The 21,385-nt window shown below is 44.6% G+C and overlaps 2 protein-coding genes across 2 annotated transcripts; one reads left to right on the top strand and one right to left on the bottom strand.

Moving 5' to 3' along the window:
- Nucleotides 1-1,310: 1,310 nt before the first annotated feature.
- On the top strand, nucleotides 1,311-16,188 carry CDK2AP1 (cyclin dependent kinase 2 associated protein 1). The gene is made up of 4 exons (XM_059827664.1): nucleotides 1,311-1,576; nucleotides 11,544-11,650; nucleotides 12,502-12,628; nucleotides 15,431-16,188. The coding sequence occupies exons 1-4, from the start codon at nucleotides 1,369-1,371 to the stop codon at nucleotides 15,496-15,498; spliced, it is 510 nt and encodes a 169-aa protein (XP_059683647.1). The 5' UTR covers nucleotides 1,311-1,368; the 3' UTR covers nucleotides 15,499-16,188.
- A 105-nt stretch (nucleotides 16,189-16,293) lies between these two features.
- Nucleotides 16,294-21,385, bottom strand: MTRFR (mitochondrial translation release factor in rescue). The gene is made up of 4 exons (XM_059827665.1): nucleotides 21,363-21,385; nucleotides 18,601-18,911; nucleotides 17,639-17,879; nucleotides 16,294-16,572 (listed from the first exon to the last, which is right to left on the bottom strand). The coding sequence occupies exons 2-3, from the start codon at nucleotides 18,874-18,876 to the stop codon at nucleotides 17,667-17,669; spliced, it is 489 nt and encodes a 162-aa protein (XP_059683648.1). The 5' UTR covers nucleotides 18,877-18,911; nucleotides 21,363-21,385; the 3' UTR covers nucleotides 16,294-16,572; nucleotides 17,639-17,666.

Raw genomic sequence — 21,385 nt, forward strand, 5'->3', positions numbered from 1 at the left:
ACGTATTTCATCTGGTATCAGTCATAATTTTTAGATGTTTCTTTCATGCAGCGCGCAGTCACTAGGGCATGAGCCGGGGGGGGGGTTCAAAGGCTGGCTCGCTTTTCTCACTCTGCCTCAGTTCTCCTTTATGCTGAGGAAATCATCTAACTGCTCTGTGACTCCTTCCATGCCTCTGCAATGGAGATGCCACCCACCTCCCTCTGCAGAGCAGTCCACAGCGAGAGATACTATGGGCCTCAATCAGCGTCACTTAGAAGGAATTTGCCCCCGACTTCCAAGGAGCAGGACCAGGCTCTCTGCATTTGCCGTCACCAGCATTAAGAGCAGTGTCTCGCCTTGGATAGACCTTAATTAGCGTGTGCAATTAAACCACCAACTACCTCACCGATCTCAGAGTGGCTTCTGGTAAGATACACAGGTGGGTCTTACTTGTGGGTCTCGGGCTGAGCTGTGTACCGAAGGAGAGGTTGTCCAGGTCCCAAGCAGTTATATTGGTATAAATCTGGAGTAATTTAGTGATTATAGAGGTGTGTTCGAGATTAATTGACAGAAGGAGCAAACCTGAGTATCTTGCAGTAAAAAGGATGACTTCTGAAGTGGCAGATGCAGGCTGGAAAGCTTCATAATTCAACCTGCAAATTTAGATTTTTTTTTTTTTTGTGGGGAAGTTTTACTGCTGCTTGCAGAAAATGAGTCAATTATCAACGAGATTCGTATTTATTTTTTAATCCCTCAGAAGCGGCAATCTACATTAACCTTCAACCTTCAAGTGGAGAGAAATAGTGGTTTGAAAGAAAAGGAAAAAAAAAAGAAGGAAATGACAGATTTTTCCTTGGCGGCATCTGGGGGAAAAAGAAAATCCTTTATTCTAAAATTATCAACAGGTATTTTCCACAGACATTAGCGGGGGGAGACGGGGAGTAAATCCGAGGTGAACGCCTGATGTGAGGTGGGGGGGGGAGGCGGGAAGGCAGCGACACTTGGGCCACCCTGCGGGACGCGTCAGCCTTTCTCCTCTGACAGGGGCTGTTGGCCGCGGCCCCCCCGCCGCCCGGCGCAGGCACAGCCGATTTAAATGAGAAGTTGTGCCAAAACTTTCCGAAGTTAATTAAATCGCCCCCCCCGCCTCCCGCCGTCGCCGGGCTCCCCGCCTGCCCGCCCTCCCCTCCCCGCCCGGCTCCTCTCACGGCGGCGTCCCTGAGGGGAGCTCCATTGTCTGTGAGGGGATGGCCGCGGCACCCCCCGCCGCCGCGCCCCCTCCGCGCCCCCTCCGCGCCGAGGTGCGCGGGGCGCCGGGCCGCCGCGGCGGGTGGCTGCCTCGTCTCCCCCAAAGTTTTTGGATCCGCGTCTCCTCGTGATGTATGGATGATATATTGCATTGTGGGTGTCAATATAACTGACGGCCATATTTGCCGGTGCTGCTACTGCTGTAAACAACCCAAAGTGTCTGGGAGACACGGAGACGCTTCACTGAATTTCAGGACGCCTCTCCTCCTCCCGCTGGCCATGTCTCTGGGAATGTCTTACAAGCCCAACTTGAACGCCCACATCCCCGGGACTCCCCTCAACCCGGGTAAGTCCGCGGCGGCAACTGGGTGGCAAGTTTGGGAGGCGTGCGGCGGGGCGCCGCGGTGCCGCACCGGTACCTGGGGGGAAGCCCCGGACTCGAGTTTTTGCCCAGTCCGGTATGGCGGGGCAGCGGCTCCGCGCCGGCTCCGCGCCGCCATTACCAGCGCCCGCCCGCCGGCCGGCGCCGTGAGCCGGCACCGCGCCGCCCCTCCGCGGGGGCGCCGCGCCCGCCGGGTCGGCCCCGCGCCGCCGCCGCCGCTCCGGGGCTCCGGCCGCCGGGTTTCCTCCATGCTCGGCTCCCCGGGGCGGCTGATTGATCTGAATCAGGAATATTCCGCCGGCGCCTCAGCGAGGACCGCTGCTGGCGGGACGCCGCAAGTGCCGCTCGCGCCGCGCCTCGCCTCACGCGCGCGGCCGCCGAGCCGCTCTCCTCAGGCGGAGGGGCCGCCCCGGGCCGCTCTCCTCAGGCGGAGGGGCCGCCCGGGACCCCGGCCCCGCGCCCTCCGCCGCCGGGGGGGCCGCCAGTGCCTCAGGGAGACCCTCGGTCCCCGCTCCCCCCTCAGAGCCTCCCGGCTGCGCGGAGCAGCCCGGGCGGACGAGCCCTTTGCTCGCTGTAGGTTTTTTGGAAGGGGGGGCAGCAGTTGCTCTTTATTTGTTACAAAACCCCTTTTTAAAAATCATTCCTCCTCCATGGATCTCTACAGGAGTCCTCCCAACTTTCCTCTCTAAAAAGTTTCCTTGATGGCATTAACTTTTTTTTTTTTTTAACTACATTCCCCCCCTTTTCTCTTTCCTCCCTAATTTCCGAAGGTAGCAGCAGTTTTTTCTTGTGCTGAGGTGTTTGCTGTAAAAGTGGGTCTCCGTCGTGGGGAGTGTGTGTAAATCAGTGCAGTCTGAACAAAGCCGCAGCAGCAATTGCTTCGCTGTGGGATATTTGGAGGGGATCTCGCTAATCGGTGCATGTCGGCTAGTATTAAACAGCACCAAAATGGAGAAGTTGGTTCTGACTTAAAAGAATAGTATTCCCGTCTCCCTTCCCCGCAGCCCCAGCCTGCAGGGCTGGCATCAGACCATCCGCAGCCAGAAATCAGGCTGATTTTTTTTTTTTTTTTTTTTTGAGAAGGGAAAGTTTTTGCAGTTGTATTTAGGAAGGAGGGAAATCTGCCTGGGTGATTTTTACAGCGCCGTTTGTGGTTGTGATCCTGGCAGATTGATGAACGAAAGGGATCAACGAGATGCACCTCTGTTCTAGCTACCAGGAGAGTGGCAATCTTATTTTACTGCAAGGAATCGTCACCAGCTGGTGGATGAACCGAGGTCCCTGTGCCTCAGACACTTGCGTGCAGGAGTAGGTTTGATCCTGCGTGGAGCGGAGCTCAGTGGAGCTGCGAGCGTGTAAAGGCTCGGCGTGCCTGGGTTGTGTGTGGGGAGCACCGTGGGCCCGAGCGCTGCGCTGCAAAGGGGTCAGGAAGCAGGGGATGTGCTAAGGATTTTTGACAAAAAGCAGAAGTGTCACCGGAGGAAAAAAAAAGAAACAAAACAAAGCCCAGCAAGGGAAGCCTTTCTCCTGTCGGCTCCCACGAGAACCTGTGCCTTGCTCTCCGGAACAGCCGTAAAATTGCAGGGAAAACAAAGGTGGTATTTTGCGATGGTGGGTGAGGGGTGGGGATTAGGTCATGCTGCGGGGTGGGGGATCCGAGCCTGGCTGCTCTGCGAGCAAGGACTGCAAAATCCCGGGTCAGACATGCCGCTCACAATGCGAGCCGAGTGGTGAAGTTTCTGTCTCCAGTCCTCTTGCTGCCGTGTCTGTGTGCTTTCTAACGCTCCGGCTGCGATCAGGGTTTTAGATTCTTTCATGCAGTTTTATCATTCCCTTCCTCCCCCCCCCCCCCCCCGCTCCTTTTTTCCTCGTAATGGCAAGTTAGCAGCAGTTTGCTGTCATGCTGGAACTATTCCTGTCTAAGTTGGCCTCTCTTCTGAGTTCGGATCATCCTCAACACCCCCAGAATCTTTTCAATGAAAGCACGTCCTCCTCTGAATCCAAAATGGGCTCTCTTCCCTCCCTGTCTTCTGCCATTATCCTCACGCACCAGCTCTTCCTCTAGCTAGTGGTATTGCCAGCACCGTGGCCTAAGGCCAAGGGAGTTAGACAAAGCAGTCCTCGCAGTTGCACATATCGCATTCAGAGTGATATGACTGCAAATGGCCCCCTCCTTTCTGGAGCTTAATTCTGAGTTGAAGGAGATTGCTTCTCTATTGTGCTTAAATTAAATGCCCCTCAGCCAGAAGTAGAAAATCCTAGGTTTGCTTCCAAACCTGGGGTGAAGGACCCCCCGCCCCGTCCTGCAGAGGAGAGGAAAACAGGAAATCTGTCCCTTTTGGCCTGAAATCAGCCCTGCAGAAGCCTCTCTGTATGAATGCTGAATATTTTGGTCTCGGCCGACGGAGGGCTCTGGCCAGCTGTGGATCTCACAGGGATTTTCCTCTGGGAGGTAATGCTGCTTCCCTGCAGTGCAGGGCTTCTGGTGCAGGAGTATTTGGAAAGGCAGTGTCGACTCAGCTCCTGGAGCTGCGTCCTTGCTGCAGAGCTAACTCCTTTCAAGTTTAGGCTGAGAGTGGCCACTCTGCACAATCATGTTTAAATTCCACTCAGTAAATGGATCAGTGAGATGAAGCAGTTGTGGTTGATGGGTGACTCTGCTCTGTTCTTGCACGGGAGCATGTTGGGGATTCAGAAACCTGGACTGAAGTCCTCAGGGTGAGGAGCTGTTTGTGAGGGAGGAAATATGGGGAGGAAGGCTCCGTGGGTTGTCGGCAGATCTGGGGATGACTGCGGGTGAGGAAAATGTAGCTGATCCGCAAGTGACTCAGGATGCTGGAAGCATCCGGGTGCTGACTCCTCTGCCTTACACCAGGCTGAGGGAAGGAGAACGCATTGTCACAGCAGAATTTGGTGCCTATTTCTCTTTCTTGTTGCCCAGGTCAGTGGTGATACCTGGCCCAGGGTGTCTGCAACCAGACTTGCAGTGTTTTGTCTGAATTATCGGTCACCTTCCTGGAGGGCTGGTGCTCTGGGAATTGGGCTTCTGCATGTATCACCCCAGGCTATCAGCTCCAAACTGTGTTTGGGGAGCCCTGTTTTATCTCCTGCACAAGCACCTTCTCTGCCTGGGCGGTAAAAAGGTGCTTTGTGGGGGACCTGCGGTGCTGTGGCTCTGCCTTCCCAGCCTCACCTGAACCTGCAGTGTCCCAGGGGAACCTCTGTTACCCGTTCTAACAGCCATGTTTTGATTTGTTTGTGTTCTCTTGCTTATCGTACTGAATCCTGTGAAGTAGTTTCCTCCTCATCTGTCTTGTGTTTCATATTGTTTGACTCTATTTCTCTGTAAGAGGGCCAGCTGCTGAGCTGAGGTGAAGTAGAGCATCTCCACTGACTTCAGTGGAAGCAGAGAGATTTACACCAGCTGTGAACTGGTCTGTAGTTTGTCTTTCCCCCTGTTTCCATGTGTTTTCTGGCTCTGTGGGTATTCACCAGCATTCCTGTTTTGTTCAGAGTTTGCACAGGTCAGAGAAAAGTAGTTTTAAGATACAGAAGGCAGCAGAAGGAGCTTGGGATTCTCCTTTGGTTTTATTCTAATTCTTGCAGGAATGTCAGGTTTCAAGACAAAACTCTGTTCCTGTAATAAAGCTTAAAAACTTTTGTATGTTGGATCTGGAGAAACAAATTCCAGCAGACTGTGACAAGGGAAGGAGCTGCGTGTTGGCTCCGCATGAACAAGTGGTGACCTGTACAACAGGTACTGCTGTAGCTGAGGACCAACAGGGCTGTCAGTGCACCTGCCCGCACCTCACACCAACCAGAAGTTTCTTGGTGAAAAGTGCAAATTCTCACTGAGAGGTGAAACGAAAAGATTTTCCCTAGCTGGAGCTGTAGCTTGCAACTGTAGAGACCGCTTTCATTCAGTCCTGAGAAATGATACTGAGCACACTGGGCTGTTCCTTATATTATTAAGACTGCAGCACAGACTTGCGTGAGAAAATGGCTTGCTTGTCGCTCTTTACAGAGACAGCTTATGTTTGATATTGTTGTCCATATTGAGAGGTTGTTTTTTGAGTGGGAGTACTGGAAAGAATACTGTTTGTAGGCAGAGCAGAGAGCAAAGTGTTCGTGCCTTAGCAGAGGGGATAATTTCTAGGAAATATACTCCCCCCTCTGATTAAAACTGAAGTTTGCTGGTTCCCTGATCTCTTGAAGTCCATTTGAAGTTAAAAATGGTCTGAAAAGAAGCACTGTAAACATGTTGCAGAATTAGTAATTTGGACTTGTTTGGACATTTGGAAAACTGGCATTTTTGGCTTTGTCTACCTGAGTGTTTCACTTCAGAGCAATGGTACGGTTTTCACAGTCAGCAAATCTCCTCATAGTCTCCACCCATCACATGTTGGTTGAGTTGCAGGGTGGTTTGGGTTCATGCTAACTTGATTCCTTTTGGATAAAAGTAAACCAGTAGCTCTGCTCCAGTTGTGCACCACTAATGCTCCATCCCTTAATGGGAACACAAGGGTCCAAACCAAAGACTGGACAGCTTTGAACCGTAGCCACGATACAGACACTTAGTCTGGGGGACCAGACTAAAATCAGGTCTTAAGTCATACCTACTCACCCCAACTGCATGTGGTATACATGTACCAAGTGCTTTCATCTTTTGATCCTTTCCTGTTGTGCCAAATAACTTGCTAGTATAGAAATAGCCTGTGTCTTAAGCTAGAAAAGAAGAATGGTAGGGAGTCCAAGTGACTGTCTTTTTTTTCCGATTAAAAAAAAAAAAGAAAGGCAGGGGGGTAGGGAGAGGAGACATAAAACATGACCGTTATCCACATGGAAAGATTAAATAGAATGAGAATACCAGAGGAAAGGCCCAGAGTGTGACAGATCAAAAGAGCAAGGCCTCTGGCTGTTACGATAAAGAATGTCCTAGTTCTTGAGAACATATTTATGTGTGTGCGCACTGGATTTTTTTAAAAGGAAATAGTTTTATTCAAAGAAAGGTCTGTTTCTACTACAAGGGCTGTTTAAGGGGGAAATAGTGGATGAAAATATAACTTTCACAGGCAGTGCTATAAGGAATGTTTTGTGCAAATGAGAATGGGGTCCATTATTTTAAATTAAAAAAAATATTGGAAGGTTGTGGGAAATGGGGGCTGTCTGTTTTCGCTCTGGGTTGGCAACTCCTGTAGAGTTCAGTGTGTGGCTTGGCTGTGCAGTAAATCTACTTGTGTAGACATGCATGTGGTGTCCCATGGATGGCAAGGAGTTCTTGTTGAACTTAAACCAAAGTGCGTAGAGGGCTAAGGAATCAAACATTCATGTAGTCAGCCAAAACACTACAACTGTGATTCAGGCTGTGTTCAAATACTCGCTGCAGAAATGGCTGTGCTAGTTGAAGATGCTGCCTCTCCCCTGTGCTGGAAGATACTTGCCTCGCAATCTACCTTGGCAGAGCAGCTTACATGAACATTTCTCATGTGTTTTGTTGCAAAGTTGTCTGGTTTAGGACAGAAGTTGTTACATCCTCTCAGTTAAAATATCCCAGCCTGGTTGTCTCATACCGCATGCCATCAGGAATCGAACTGCTGTCATCTGAAGCAGATGAGGAACATCCTCCAGTCGTGGGCAGAGACAGTAACCTCCAGCACTGGGCTCTACATAAAGAGCTGATGACCGCTAGCCATCTAAATGGCAACAGCCTTTATGTTGCAAACAAGCTCAGCTTGAAGAGACTGTGAAATAGAGGTGGAAGCAGTGAGATTCCACAGACTATACCATGTACCTTGGATAAACTCCAGGCTGCAGGTGTCTCTTCTTACATGCTGCCATGTTCATGTGTAGAAAGAGTTTGTAAAATGGCAGTTTACCTATGCAGTTTTATAGGACCTTACAAAGTAACAGGGTAGTAGAGAAACACATATCCAATGGGGTTGGCTCTTGGCTTGTCTAAGTCAGTTCTACATGAGTAACTTGGTGAGCTGAGTAACTATTCCTGATTTTACTTTGCTGTTGGTGAGAGTAAAACAGAGTGGCAGTTGAGCTGTGTAGATGCCATGGCATCTGCTGGGAGTGGATCAGGTGAGTGTACCCTAGTGTTCCTGCTCCTACTGCTTCCTTGCAGGGTGCATAGCAAGCTGCCTTCCCCAGTTATTTTTCCACCAAGCAGCAGCAATAGAATTAAGAATTAAAACTTAGATCGGCAAATTGGTATCATTGCTCAGGCTTGGAGACAGTAGCAAAGGAGCTGAAGGGATCCCTACAAACCTATTGGAAATTAATGGGAAGATTCCTGGTCAGTGGGAGTTTAGGCAAACAAAGATCGATTCGAGATCCTTTGTCTCCCAGGGTGTGAATTTGGGCTCAGAGAGGCTGCTGGAAGGAAGAGATTTTGACACAAAAATTCATTTCTGTTTGCTGTATTGTTAGACACCCCCCCTCCCCCCAATTAATAAAGATTAATATTGATTAACAAGCAAATCACTGTATTTTTGTGGGAGAAAATGCTTCTGGCAGTCTTCTGTTTGAATACAGAAATAAAAGACATTGTTGGCACAAGCATAAATGGGTGTATAAAAGGTTTTGTGTACATTTAATTAGGAGAGTGGAGGGAGGAAAGTGTGTATATTAATTTAGGTTTTAAACAGCAGCAAGCACTAAGACAATTTGGGATGTGATACAGGGTGTCACTTAAATTCAGTACCAAGCACACTCCCTTCTCGATTCTGTCAATTCTAAACTGTCTTGTCTCCATTGTCATTTTAACGTGAGAGAGCAAGCCTCAATTTAAATCCCCCCCCTCCTTTTTTTTCTCTCTAGTGAATACCTAATCATCACACTGATTTTTGACTGGGTATTGACTGTGAGACTTGCTGGCCTAATTTTTCTTGCTAACTGTAACAGCAATAGCTGGTGATATTTTTTAATTTTTTTTTTAATCTGAGATATACAGGATGTTCAGACATGCAGATGTATTTTGGGTTAATTGAGTAATAGTCATCCAAGACCCAGGGCTTCTCCTTGAGATTAACATACGAAGTGATAGGTCAAAAAGCTCAAGGTCCGTTACCCTGTGAGATACTAATACCCCCACAATTAATTTCATTTTCATGATTGCATCATCTTAAATTGAGGTGAAATCAAGGATTTTTCATTTTTTTCCCCCTCCAGCTGAGTTTGACTGGCACAACTTCTGACATGGGTGCATGGAGGCTGGTTCCATGGCCAAGTCAAATCCTTTTCTTTGTTCTCCGGGCCTGCTGCTGCTGATAAAGTGGTCGGCGCATGGCATTATGTCTTATTACATTTTTGATGCAGACTGCAAAGAAACGGGTAAACTCACCATGGTTACCACGATCTGTCATTTGGCAGGGCATGCCGTACTCAGCAATGGCCTCTAGTGTCTGCAGCACAGCTCTGCATATGTCGTGGGTACAGTAAACGATACAGCACCCCTGGCTGCCCAAGCGACGCCACTCTACTGATCTGACTGCTGATTCAAATCAGGAGAGTTCTTACTCCAACGCAGGGAGTTCTTACTCGTAGTTGCCTACTGAAAGTTCTTGTTCGTTTTTGTCATTCAGTGTTGACTGAGTCGCTGCTGGATTCAAGCTCCCATGCTGAGACCAGCTACTGTCCACTGCAACGCCGTGTGTTGCTGGCTTTCACATCTGTGAAACTCTTCTTGGTCAGCCCCTAGATTCACTGCTTTGTCTTGACACATCACATTTCTAACAGGGTTTTCTTTCTTATCTAGACATACCCTACTGTGTTACTTCGTACAGACCAAGCATTGCTTAAATCAACATAACCTGAAACAATCACTAAATTATCTGTACTATATTATCATTAACCAGTATGGTGGTGGTAGATGGTTTTTTGTTTTGCATGGGCTGCAGCTCAGGTTTGCTCAGTGGGTAAAGCAGGATTCCTAAGCCTGGTCATCTGAGTCCTTGCCTTAATTCTGAACCAGTTTGGAGCTCCCAGGTCTTGTATGTGACTGCTTGCAGTAACAGTTCAGGAACAAGTCTTTGCAGGACGGGTCTTTTGTTTTATTGTACATGAGGAAGAATTGCTTAATTCTTTCTCTGCTTAATTGAGGTAATTAAACCTTACCTTGCAGCACAAGGGGCTCATTAATGTTTTTGAAGCATTTTGAAGTCCTTGGAGGAAAGATGCGGTTTGCTGTTGTGTCATGTTTGATAACTGTTGAAATTCAGTCATCTGGACTTGAGATATTGACTGAGTTGTACGTACAGAAGTCTTACAGTTTTGCATGTATTTTGAGCTGATAATGTGAAGAACTAATTGAGAGAGTAGCTGACAACTGTGTGTTCCTTCACAGTGCTGTACTCTATGGATGCGGTGTTGAGGTTTTTTTTGTTTTACTCTGCTTCAGCAAAATGTGAAACCTTAGCAATGGAAATGCAGATCGTAATGCCATAAAATTTAGCAGCTTAGTTGAAGACAAAGAGAAACCTTGCTTTTTTAAGGTGATCTAGTGACCAGCCCAATTTACCTTTTTTAGGATTTCACATTCGGTTAACTAGTTAAAATTAAGAACACACTCTGTTCTTGTAATGAAGACAACATTACAATGATAGCCTGTGATTAATTCTGAAGTGGGAGGAGACTTCCCAGCTGAGGACAAGAGTCTGTTCCAGTATGTTCAGCAGTGCTTTTTACAGTGTAACTGCTGGCTCTTTCTTTTTGTAGTGAGGGGAAAATACGGGATGAAATCGCTTGCAACTTTAAAACAAAGCTAGAGATTTACATAGTTCTGAGCCCCAGTGACTTTTAGCATCAGTTTAATTTAGATTTAAATGAAGGCTGGTAAATGAGATCTGTTCCACATACAAAAGACAGTTGGGAATTTTCAGCAAAGGAGTTTGTAAGGGGGAAGATTTTTCCAGGCAGCTGGCAGTCTGTGTCTGTGCCTACAGGCAAAGGCAGCAGCACCAGTGGATGCAGGGGCACTTCAGCTGCAAGAGTGAACAAGTTGAATGGTGTAATGCTCCCCTAGTCCTGAGTGTAGAGTCCATAACCAGCAGGTCCTCTAACACTGTTGTGAAATGGGCAGCACAGTTAAGCCCCATAAGAAAAATCTCAAAGTTGTTTCTCAAACCCAAATTCTTACCGTTGCAGGGCAAGGGGGAAGAAGTGTTTTGATTGTTCATTTCTGGAGCAGTTTGGCAATGATCACATTAGAGTCTGTTTCTGTAACTCTTAGCTGACTCAAAACCCTGTAGATCTGAATACAATCTTTTGTAACTTTAGAAAAAGTAACCATAACCCAAAGTTATTTTTCCTTTGGTTTACTTCTATAGCACAGTATCACTGGCTAAAAACGTTTGATATCACACAAAGAGGAATAATGGTAGCACTCTTTGCCTCTGATGTCATACAATGAGCAGCAGATCTTATATACCTCAACTGACTGTTCCCTACGAATAGTTTTGGCATTGGCTGAAAATAGTACCGAGGGTAACTTGCATTGACCATGTGATGACACTTTGAGTTGCAAAATTACTTTCAGATAACTTGCACTGAAAAAGTAAAAATAGCACAGTACATTAGACTCATCTATGTGGAATGTATATATGCAAAAATAGGGCTCCTTAATATTTACAGATTGTCTAAGCAGAACAACCTGTCATGCTACACTGTGTTTCACTTTCAGGCAAACAATTTGCACTTATAATGTTGCAGGCCGTGCTATTTTCAAATGTACAGCAAATGTTAGAGAAGCATTAATTTAGCCATTCTCTTCCTAGGAAGTAGTGTGACTCTAAAATAGCATTAGTGGGCTTAGACAAAGGTGAGAGGTCACAGCTTTAGGAAAAAAGTGATCTAAAATATGTCCCAATGTAACAGACTGATTAATCTTTAGATAGTAACAGATTTTTTTTTTTCTTTTCTCTTACAGCTGGGAGTGTTCACTCTCCCTCTACAAGTATGGCAACATCTGCGCAATATAGACAGCTTATAAATGACTACGGACCCCCATCTCTAGGCTATACACAAGGGATGCAGGTACAGCTCTGCTTGTTGTTTTTCTTTAATCAGATCACTGACCCTACGTTTGCATAGTAGCATGGATTGTGGCCTGTAATCTGAGGTGTTCCTCCCTCCCACCAAGATCTGAAATCAAACCCAAATGGCAGACTGATTCATCGCACATGTCTTGGGATCAAATTAGACTAGGCAGAGTGCTGAGTGAGATTGGTTACTAATTAACTGTTAGTCCCATCCCTTCTGAGTCACAGTGAAACATGTCTTGAGTTATGTTCTGATGGTAAGGGTTCTAACATATTTTAAAATTATTTGTTAAAAAAGGAATAGTCCTATACTGTTTTTCTTTGGCAAATTTATACTCTAAAATTTAGTCTCATGAAGTGTGTGTCCTATGGACTGCTTCAGGAATCCGGTGGCAAACTTTCTGTGAAATGTATTTGACTTAATAGGATTTCTCTTATCATATAGGCAGTTTTGTTTATATCTGCTTCTCACTCTTCCTGCCTACCTAACTCCTCCAGAAAATATACACCTAAACATTGATAAAAGCAGAAAGAGGGTTAAATAAGCAGTTCTCAGTTTGCTGTTCTTGCAGGACTGTTTTAACTTCTGTTCCACCTAAGGTCCCAATCTTGCAGCTGCATGCTCCCAGTTGATCCCGATTTTTGAAGGGCACGTAGCGTTGTGTCCAACTGTAGCGGCAATGGCAAAAAGCAAATCACGTTTATATAATAAACCTGAAATTTTACTGTTTTAAAAAGTGGCTTCCAGGGCTATTTCTGGTCCTCCATGAATTTCCAGTTGCTGTTTGTTGTAACTGTTTTGGTTTTAGCAGTATTTAACTGAGATTAATCTGCTTTCAACTACAGGGTACCAGCAGCAGTCAAGTACCACAAAGCAAATATGCAGAACTTCTAGCTATCATAGAAGAATTAGGAAAAGAGATTAGACCCACATACGCTGGGAGTAAAAGTGCGATGGAGAGGCTAAAAAGAGGTAACGTTTAAATTTATGAAAAAAAAAAAAAATTGTGTCACATATACTTTGTGCACTGACTGCTTGTATACAGTTCATGACAACTGTTTGCTTTGAAAGGAGACAGCTGTCTTGAGCTCATCATTAAACTAGGTGTATTAACAAGCAACTGAAACCTTGGGATACTCTATCCATGCTGTATTTGATAGATAAACCAGTGACCAAATGCGTTTCATGTGCACAAGGGGAGTTTCAGTTAATAATTCAAACCTTATTTTAGAACCCTTAAGGTGTCTAATGGATATGTGCTTCTAGGTTCCTGGTGACTTACTTGCCCCTTCAATTCCCTTTTCTCCCCAGTCTCCAAAATATACAACCAAGCATTGTTTACTTTTTCTCATACACATCACCCATCTACTTGACCCAAGAGTCTTTACTAAAGTGCATTTTGCCTAAAGAAATACTACATTGTGGTAATTCACACTAAGGCTGGTGGAGAGAAGAGCTACAAAAAAAAAAAAAAAGGTGGTCAGTCAAGGCCGTTCAGACTGAGATGTCAAACATACCCGTTCCTCCTCTCTGTGGAGTGTGGGCTGCTTAGGCTCCATCACCTGTTGTCAGGTGGATGTCATTAAGAGTCCACTAGTAAGGGAAAGCTTTTAGGCCTGGCTGATGAGGTCTCTTCAGCTTTGCTTCATCAGCTAAAAGGGGTAATAAATGCCCTTTCCTTGCAGTGTGAAAGAAACCCCCGCATGCCCCACTGCTGACATCAGCTTGACATTGTCCTCTGCAGGGGACACGTGAGGGATATTTCTGAGGGAGCAGTGGGACATTCCACTGCTTCAGCTCCTGAAACGACCCTGAAAGGCCATCGACAACAGTTGTGCTGGCCATTCTGTCCTTTGCTGGTATAATGTAGTTACCTTTTCTTCCCTTTCCGTGGTCCTTGTGCTGAGTTTGGCTCATGCGTTCAACCCTGAATGGGAATGTTATTGTAACAGACTAACTTCACCACCTTGCAAATCCCCCTTACATTTATCCAAGACTACAAAGCTTTATTTAAGGCTCAACCATTACGGGAGAGCAATATATCTGCCATGACATGCAATAAAATGACTAGTAGCTGTTCTGGGAAAGGATGCAATAAAGTCTGCTGATGAGTGGTAAGTGGAATCTGGCCCAGCTAAAATCAATGTTGCTGGAGTCTCTCTTTATTGCATTGCCTGAGTCAGTATTAATAGATCATGAATGGCAATAGGCTAATGGGGACAACTTGAGAGAGGCCGGGAGAGATGTAGACGTTCTCTGAACTGAATGGTCCCATTCGGTGAGGAAAAGTTGTTTTGCTGCTTTTTGCAGTGAGTATTTAGTTTGTTGGCTAACACAGGTTTAAGATTCAATGCTGCTACTGTGACTTGCCAGTGTTGCAAAGAATCCCAAATAAATACTTTTTGCTGCCATCTTTTGGTCACAAACATACCTCTCTTTCCATTTTGGGAGCCTAATGGCTGAAGGAGCATGTGCAAGTGGGAGAGCAAAAGCGATTGAGGGTAGCCACGTGACTGCAGCCTCCATGGCCATGTGGAGGTTATTCCTGAATACAGTCCCTGTTCCCCAGCTCCACCTGCTCCTAAGCACAGAGGCTACTGACCTCTAAAATTGGCCAAATTCCCAGTGTTCTACATAATTCAGGGTAGTTCTGCTGCATAAACTGGGCGTCCTGCCACCAGATCCAGGTCTAATGCACTGCTTTGAGTACGCATTCCTGCATCCAACAGCTGCGGGATGCAGCTTTACTTGTGTCAATTTAACCCTCTGCAAAGCCTTGCACCCATCAAGTCCCAAGTCAGTACTCCTTGGATGTAAAGGCTGTTGCTGTGATCTGGGCTAGCAGCCTTCTCGAAACAGAATCCATTACCTCCAAATAGAGATTAAACCTCATCTGTTGCCTTATTGTCCTTTCTCCACCTTGTTAAGGAGCATGATTGAGCAGAGAAATCACCTTCTATCTTGTCCTGTCAGTAAAATATAACCTCGTTTGTTGTAGAAAAATCTGTCCATCTCATTTTAAAATCTATCTCAAGGTCTGTTCTTTCAGCAGCTCTGTGAACATGAATCTAGATTTAGTTCCAGGATTAAGAATCAAGGTCCAGATTGCTGGAACTCAAGGCAACAGGACTTGTAGTGGAAAATTCCACATTATGTCTATCAGATGAGAGTAGATAATGGCAGCATGTAAAGTGGTGATGACTTGCACTGGGAGCTGAGCCAGTGTTAGGAGGTAACTTTTTGCACACACCATGAAAAACTTCTTATTCTTAGAAGAGACACAACTTGTGTTTAAGCAGTATTATGAAGGCTTGGATTTTGATGCACCCTTTCAGAGCAGAGCTGTCCCAAGGTATTAAGACTTCTAGAGCTTGCTAAAATGACTCCCCAAATAACTTCATAATTTTTTTTCACTCCACTGTAGCAAAATAGCTCACGGGTAGGTACGATGATTTTTTTTTGTTCTTTCTGCTAAGTCTTTGATTTTAAATAGGCCTGCGCTGCACATTAAGATACACCTGTCACTGCAGACCTACAAATCTTACCATGCTCTGATTCCTGGTTTAGACTCTTTTCAATTTATAAAGCCAGTTTGGGAAAGCAAACTTGCTTAGCAGCAGCTGATGTTTGAGAAACGAGAGATCTCTCCCTTTTCTGAGGCATGTTGTGGTAGCCTTGGCAACTCGGGACAGAAATACGTAAACCTTTCTCTGAACTGTCACTGCAAGTGTGACCTGAATGAGGTGATTTAAAATGTGTCCAATTCTTTTGCAGGCATTATTCATGCTAGAGGATTAGTTCGGGAATGCCTGGCTGAGACGGAACGAAATGCAAGATCCTAGCCCACTAATTCAGTTGCAAGATTTTCCATCTCTTAATGAAGAAAAAGTAACACTTAACTCCTTTTGACTCTTGAAACATTCAGACAAATTCCTTTACTTTGAATGTTTTGCCTTTCTTTTTTTGCCCTTGCAAAAATGTATAGTTAAGAATGAGAAAACAAGGATTTTTCCAACTTACTGAGGGTTTGCATTTTGTAAAGACGTTAAAACTCCCTAAAATGTTTCTAAAACATGAAAACTGAACTGCATGCAGAGGAATGCTCTTTCTCTCCTGGGCTATATTTCAGTTCTCTTCTTATCCAGCCACAGTCTCATTCTGTTTTTTTCCTTTGACTATATTCACTTAACCCCAAACTGTCAATCTTTCAAAGCTTGACATAAGCTCTAAGGATTTTTTTTAATAAATGCAGAATAGCATGCTGTACCTAGTAGTCTGCTAAGTCACAATTTGTCATACAGCATAGACCCTGCTTAGAAATAACCTTCCCCTTCTCTTATTTTTCCTTTTTTGTTCGTTTTGCATAAACATTTGCATGACTGTTAGTGCTTTGAAGTCCACTTAAAGTGCATGAGTTATATGGAAAATAGGGAAACCTATTAAATAATAACAAGGTCCTGGAAAGCTAATTTCTACATTAAGGCTGGAGATTTCAGTTTAAAAGTTTGCCAAAAAAAAGAAAATTCTGGATAAATTACTAAAACTGTTATTTGCATCTTTGTATGTATTTATTACTTGACGTAATAAAGCTTATTTTCATTAACAGTTTGTATTAAAACTATGTACAGTCACTTTAATCAGATTCATACTCCATGAACAAGAATCCTCAACAGATAAAAGATTTAACCTTCATGCAGGAAGCTCAAGTTCGGGAACAGACAAGGCAACGGGCCTGCAGATTACTGGAGAGTTTCCATCCATGGTACAGTCCGGATGCCATTGATCTCTGTAAGAAGGCGGTGTAGTCGCTAGTAGTCTCCATTGCTTTCAAAATCCATGCTGTGGCTTTGGTTCTTGAAGCACTCTCCCTTCACTGTTGAAGGCCGGAACTTGGTGGCAGCCGGTGAGGGTGCTGTCTAAAAATGAAAGAGAAGTTCTGGTTAAGCGATTAAGAGTTCTTAACAGGATTAAACCAGGAAAGTGTACTTCACTAGTGGCTTCAAAGTAACAGTAACAAAGGAAAAGCAGCTGCAAGTATTTGCATAAAATGGGAAACTGTCAACGTGAATGAAGATACCAAAATGCCCAAGCTTCACTGCAGCACAGCATAAACATAATAAATGACTGTAATTCGCTGTTGTACAATCAAATCTAAATCCCAAGGCAGATGGGATATCTGTGATATCCAATACCTATGGAACTATGGATACTTGAAGAAAATACAGTATTAAGAGGCAAAGTTAATTACTTCATAGCTTGGATGAACTGGATTCTGTTGCCTTGGGAGGCAGCTTCCAACACGTGTTGTTCCTTATCTGTAATGACCCAATTTTACTTTCGAACTGGAAGAACACGACTGACCAACCCTCCTCACTTGCAGGAGTGCCTTCCCCCACCAATGCTCATCACCACTCCAGATAAGATTTGTAAAGCTGCTGTTTAAACTTCCTTCAGAATTGAGTAGGAGGGAGCATTTGTTCAGCTAACAGATCTGAAGGAGGCAGCCAGTGAATGGTGTCTCTTCTATCAGCACGTCTGTTTACCCCGTCAGAACCAGTATCTAAACCTGGTCACTGTTTATAAAGGATTTATGTCAGTGGAGGCATTACCCGAGTAAGGATGGAAAGTTACAACCTCTAAGGGCTGTTCTCTGTAGGTTCTGGAACTCCCACAGAGCATCATAAGGTATTATCCGGGGAGAAGGAGATCTATTTGATTTTTTTTGTCTCTCTTAACCATGGTGGAAAGTTTATAGTTCCTGTTTAACAAGGATTGGTTAATAATTTTCTGAACTTGGCAGAAAAACTGATTGCTAAATGTGATTAATGAGATGATGGCAGACGGAAGTAGGAATACGTGACTGCTTTCGGTTTTACAGTAACAGCAGGTCACTGCTCAGTATTTCAGTTGTGCTTATGAAGCCCTACATCATCTGTCAGTTTGAAAACTGTGTTTAGGTATAATGACAGACATTTCCCTTACCCTACTAGGGCAAGTCAGTATTTCACGTTTATTTCTTATCCAGTTGTTGCATCTCTTTAAAATGCTTTTTTCTTTCTAGGTTTTCCTTTGCTCTTCTTTTCTTCTCTTGCTTCTTCTTCTCTGATGCTTTCTTCTCTTTAAAAACATCACTATCTTCACCTTTGTAGAAAAGGTCAACTTTTTCCTGCAGGATTTCTCTGGCTATCTTTCGGTTCTGCTCCACTGATCTTGTTTGATGACACTAAAGAAATACAATAGGACATTTTTACTGGAACTTGAACCTGTTTATTCTTTTGCTTTCCCTTTCAGTCTACATATTCCTGCCATTACAGTAAAAAAAAAAAATCCCCTTACCCCCAAGCCAAGGGCATCCTCCTACCAAGAACTGCTGGAACTTTTGTATCCAGATGATCTATTTTGGTGAGGCTGCCTAATAATTATTTGCGACTGTAACTTGTCAGACTGGGTTTTGCATTAATCTTTAATTCTGTCAGCAAACCAGACTGCTTCTGCATTACCTTGGAAAGCTTCTTCTGAGTTTAACTTAACTGTGTCTTCCCCTTACGATAAGCAAGCAAAGATTAATTTCAAAGTATTAATCCACAAGATGTAGGTAAGAGTAATGCTTAAAAAGAATCTGCAAAGTGAGTATGATTGACTTGTTAAGGAAGACATTCTAACTCACAAGAGGGATAGGAATACGACAGCTGCCACTGAAAGGCAGTTACAATGAAGATACATTTTATTGAAAACTACAAAATAATACTGCATGTCAAAGCCAGGAAGATCAGCTATGACCCCAAGTTTATTATCTACCAATAACCAAAACTGCTTTGTGCTGAGATTCTTTACAATACATACAAACTTTTCCATGATATTTGCACTGTGATTATGCTTTACTGTGAAAGGAGACTTGGAAGACATGATGCAATTTGTGACTTAATGAAATAAAGTATAATTACCTTCACTACAATCCCAGATGGAATATGCTTCAAGACAACACAGTTGTTTGTCTTATTTGTGGCTTGACCTCCTGGGCCATCACCTCTTACAAACTGTTCTTTTAATTCTGCCTCAGTTAGTCCAAGGAGATTGGAAGAGTTCTTCTTTCCTGCTGCCTGAAGGAAGGGCACTCTGGGCAGAGAAAATTGCTGCTTCCTCAAAATCCACGGTCTCCATGATGGTGTTCGTACTTCTCTCAGTAAGAATGTAAAATGAAATAAACTTGGAACATTCATACAGAAATGAGGACACAGTTTCTCTGGAATGGAACCTGAAATAGAAGTGGGGAATGGAGTTTACCATGAAAATCCTTATTCTAAGATGATCTAGTTTAGCTGCACGTCTTAAGTGATATTTTGATATTCAGATTTATTTTCAAGGATATTTGAACTGGTTTCACAGGCATTTGCCTTGAAACATTTACCATTCCGAATGGCATTTTGGTTCTCATTGCAATTAGGTTTCTTAAAATAGTTAAGATGATTATTTTGTTGTTGAAAGGGATCTGGAAAACAATAAATAAATTAGTACTCGTACCAACACTTGGAAAATATTAAAGATGTCTAAAAAAAGGAGAGGAAGGAGGGGATATTTCTTATCTTGCAGTCAGAGCTGTACAGCCTGATTGGGAAGCCTTTGCGGACACTCTGCTCATGCCCAGGTTGTGTCTTGCTGGCAGCAGTACCTGCAGTTCACATGTCGACACATGTTTGAACTACATCAAGGGAGAACAGGTGAGGAATCCTCCTCTGACATTGCCTTAAACAGCGCTCTAAATGACTGAAAGAAACCTGCTGCAGCAAATTTACATAACCTAACTGGCCTAATAACGTCTTGGCTTCCTATCTTCACTGGCTTACAGTCATGGTAGACTGCAAAGAGGAGGTGGAGGGAAAACAAAACAATAAAATAAAAAAAGAACAAGACTGTATGTAGAACATTTCCGTCCCAAGGATACGGATATCAGAAGTCAGGTCTGGCAGAACTGAGCTCGAGTAGTTTAAACAAGTCAAAAGGTAAAGACAAATTTTTACCTGTAAGAACGATGCAAAACTGCTCAGCCAAAACAGCCGGCTAACGGTACACAGCGGAACTCGGGTACGTATATTTACAGTTACAGACTGATAACACGATTTTGAGTTTTGAGATTCCTTTTCAATGCTAGGTTAGTACAGGAAACAGAAATCCTTACCTAAACAGATTACATGACCTAGACCTTGCTCCATTACAGCAGTTTCCAAATTTTGAGGTTGCGCTTTAGCACACATAGGATTTGGTGAGTGGTCTAAATCAGCAAATGGGGAAAACTCCATTTCAAATCAGAAGCGTTCTGTGTTGATACTGTTAACTACCTTGCCCGTCTTGCTCTACTCTCATAACTTTCTATATAGCCCATCATATGGCTCTGACAAAGGAAAAAGAATGGAGGAGTAAGCAGACCACGGGTTTTTCAACTACTACGTCACATGTTGATTTTTCCCAGATCAAGTTAATAACAAAGGCCAAAAGGTATGCATGGAAGTATGCACTATCCTCATGGATAATGAGGAATGTCAGGTTGTACCGCTGTCAAATGGCACTCTTCAACAAGGCATTAGGTAAGCAATTAAAACAATACATGCTGTTATGCTTGAAATATTTTATTTGATTCAGAAGAAAATACTTCAGCACATGCGGAAGTGGCACTTAGCAATAACCATCCATAAAAGTTGAACATAATTGTTGAAATAAAAATAATTTTAAGAAAGCTTTTATTGGCAAGTAAAGATGTCCACTTGGTGGCACTAGAAGTTAGTAACGGGTTTTACTGCTGCCAAAAACATGCAGAAAAAATTAGCAGAACTACTACCTAGTTCTGAAGTGAGCCTTTACTCAACAGCAGGTTTGATACAGGCGCTGCCCGTTTAAAGTAGCCTGTTTTGAAACCAAGACTGACAACTCTCCGAGCTGCCTGATCTTAATAAGTAACGTAAAAAATCATGTTCACTGTAAGCCTATTTCTACTACTTGACACTACAGCTATAAAACAAGACTAAACCTAGGAGATACTAGAGAGCTTTCTCGACATTTCACTTAGCACAGAAAGTCTCCAAGAAACACCTGCCTTACAATGCAGAAGGATCTTAAGATAATAATGCTTTAATTACTTAAAAAAAAAGCTTTGCTTAAGAGATTTTTAAGCACAGACTACAGAAGAGCTGTCTCAGTAAGTACGCTAGTCTCCCATTTTTTAAACACAGAAGTGACCAGCGGTTCTCAGCTTCCCTGGGAAGGACCCGGGGCAGTTGATGGCGGTGCAGTGACAACGCACCGTGCACTCTGCAGAGTTCATTAAATTGCGTTTTAAAGCAACTCTGTGGCAGAAAAACTTGCACGAACAACTGCATGTGTTGTCCCATACGCCCAGGAGACAAGGCGAATAGCAAGATTTCAGTAGAGGCTCCAGCACGGCTTGACGGCCGCCGAGCGCCCGACGAGGCACGCTGCCACACGCCGGTAACGAGGTAAGGGCAGCGGCCGCCCGAGACCCGCGGCTTCGCGGTCCCTGCGCCACGACCGCGGCCCTCCCCGGCCTGCCGCCTCCCCGCCGGACTGAAGTCACGAACCGGGCGTCGCCGCAGCCCGACTCCCGGCCGGAGCGGCTCGGGAGGAGCCGAGGGCAGCTCTCCGCGGGCCCGGGACGCTCCCCGCGCCGCCCCCCGGCCCCGCCGCCACCTCTTACCTCAGGCGACACGGGGCGAGCGG

Source organism: Gavia stellata, chromosome 21 (genome assembly GCF_030936135.1).
Source record: "Gavia stellata isolate bGavSte3 chromosome 21, bGavSte3.hap2, whole genome shotgun sequence".
Taxonomy (NCBI): domain Eukaryota; kingdom Metazoa; phylum Chordata; class Aves; order Gaviiformes; family Gaviidae; genus Gavia; species Gavia stellata.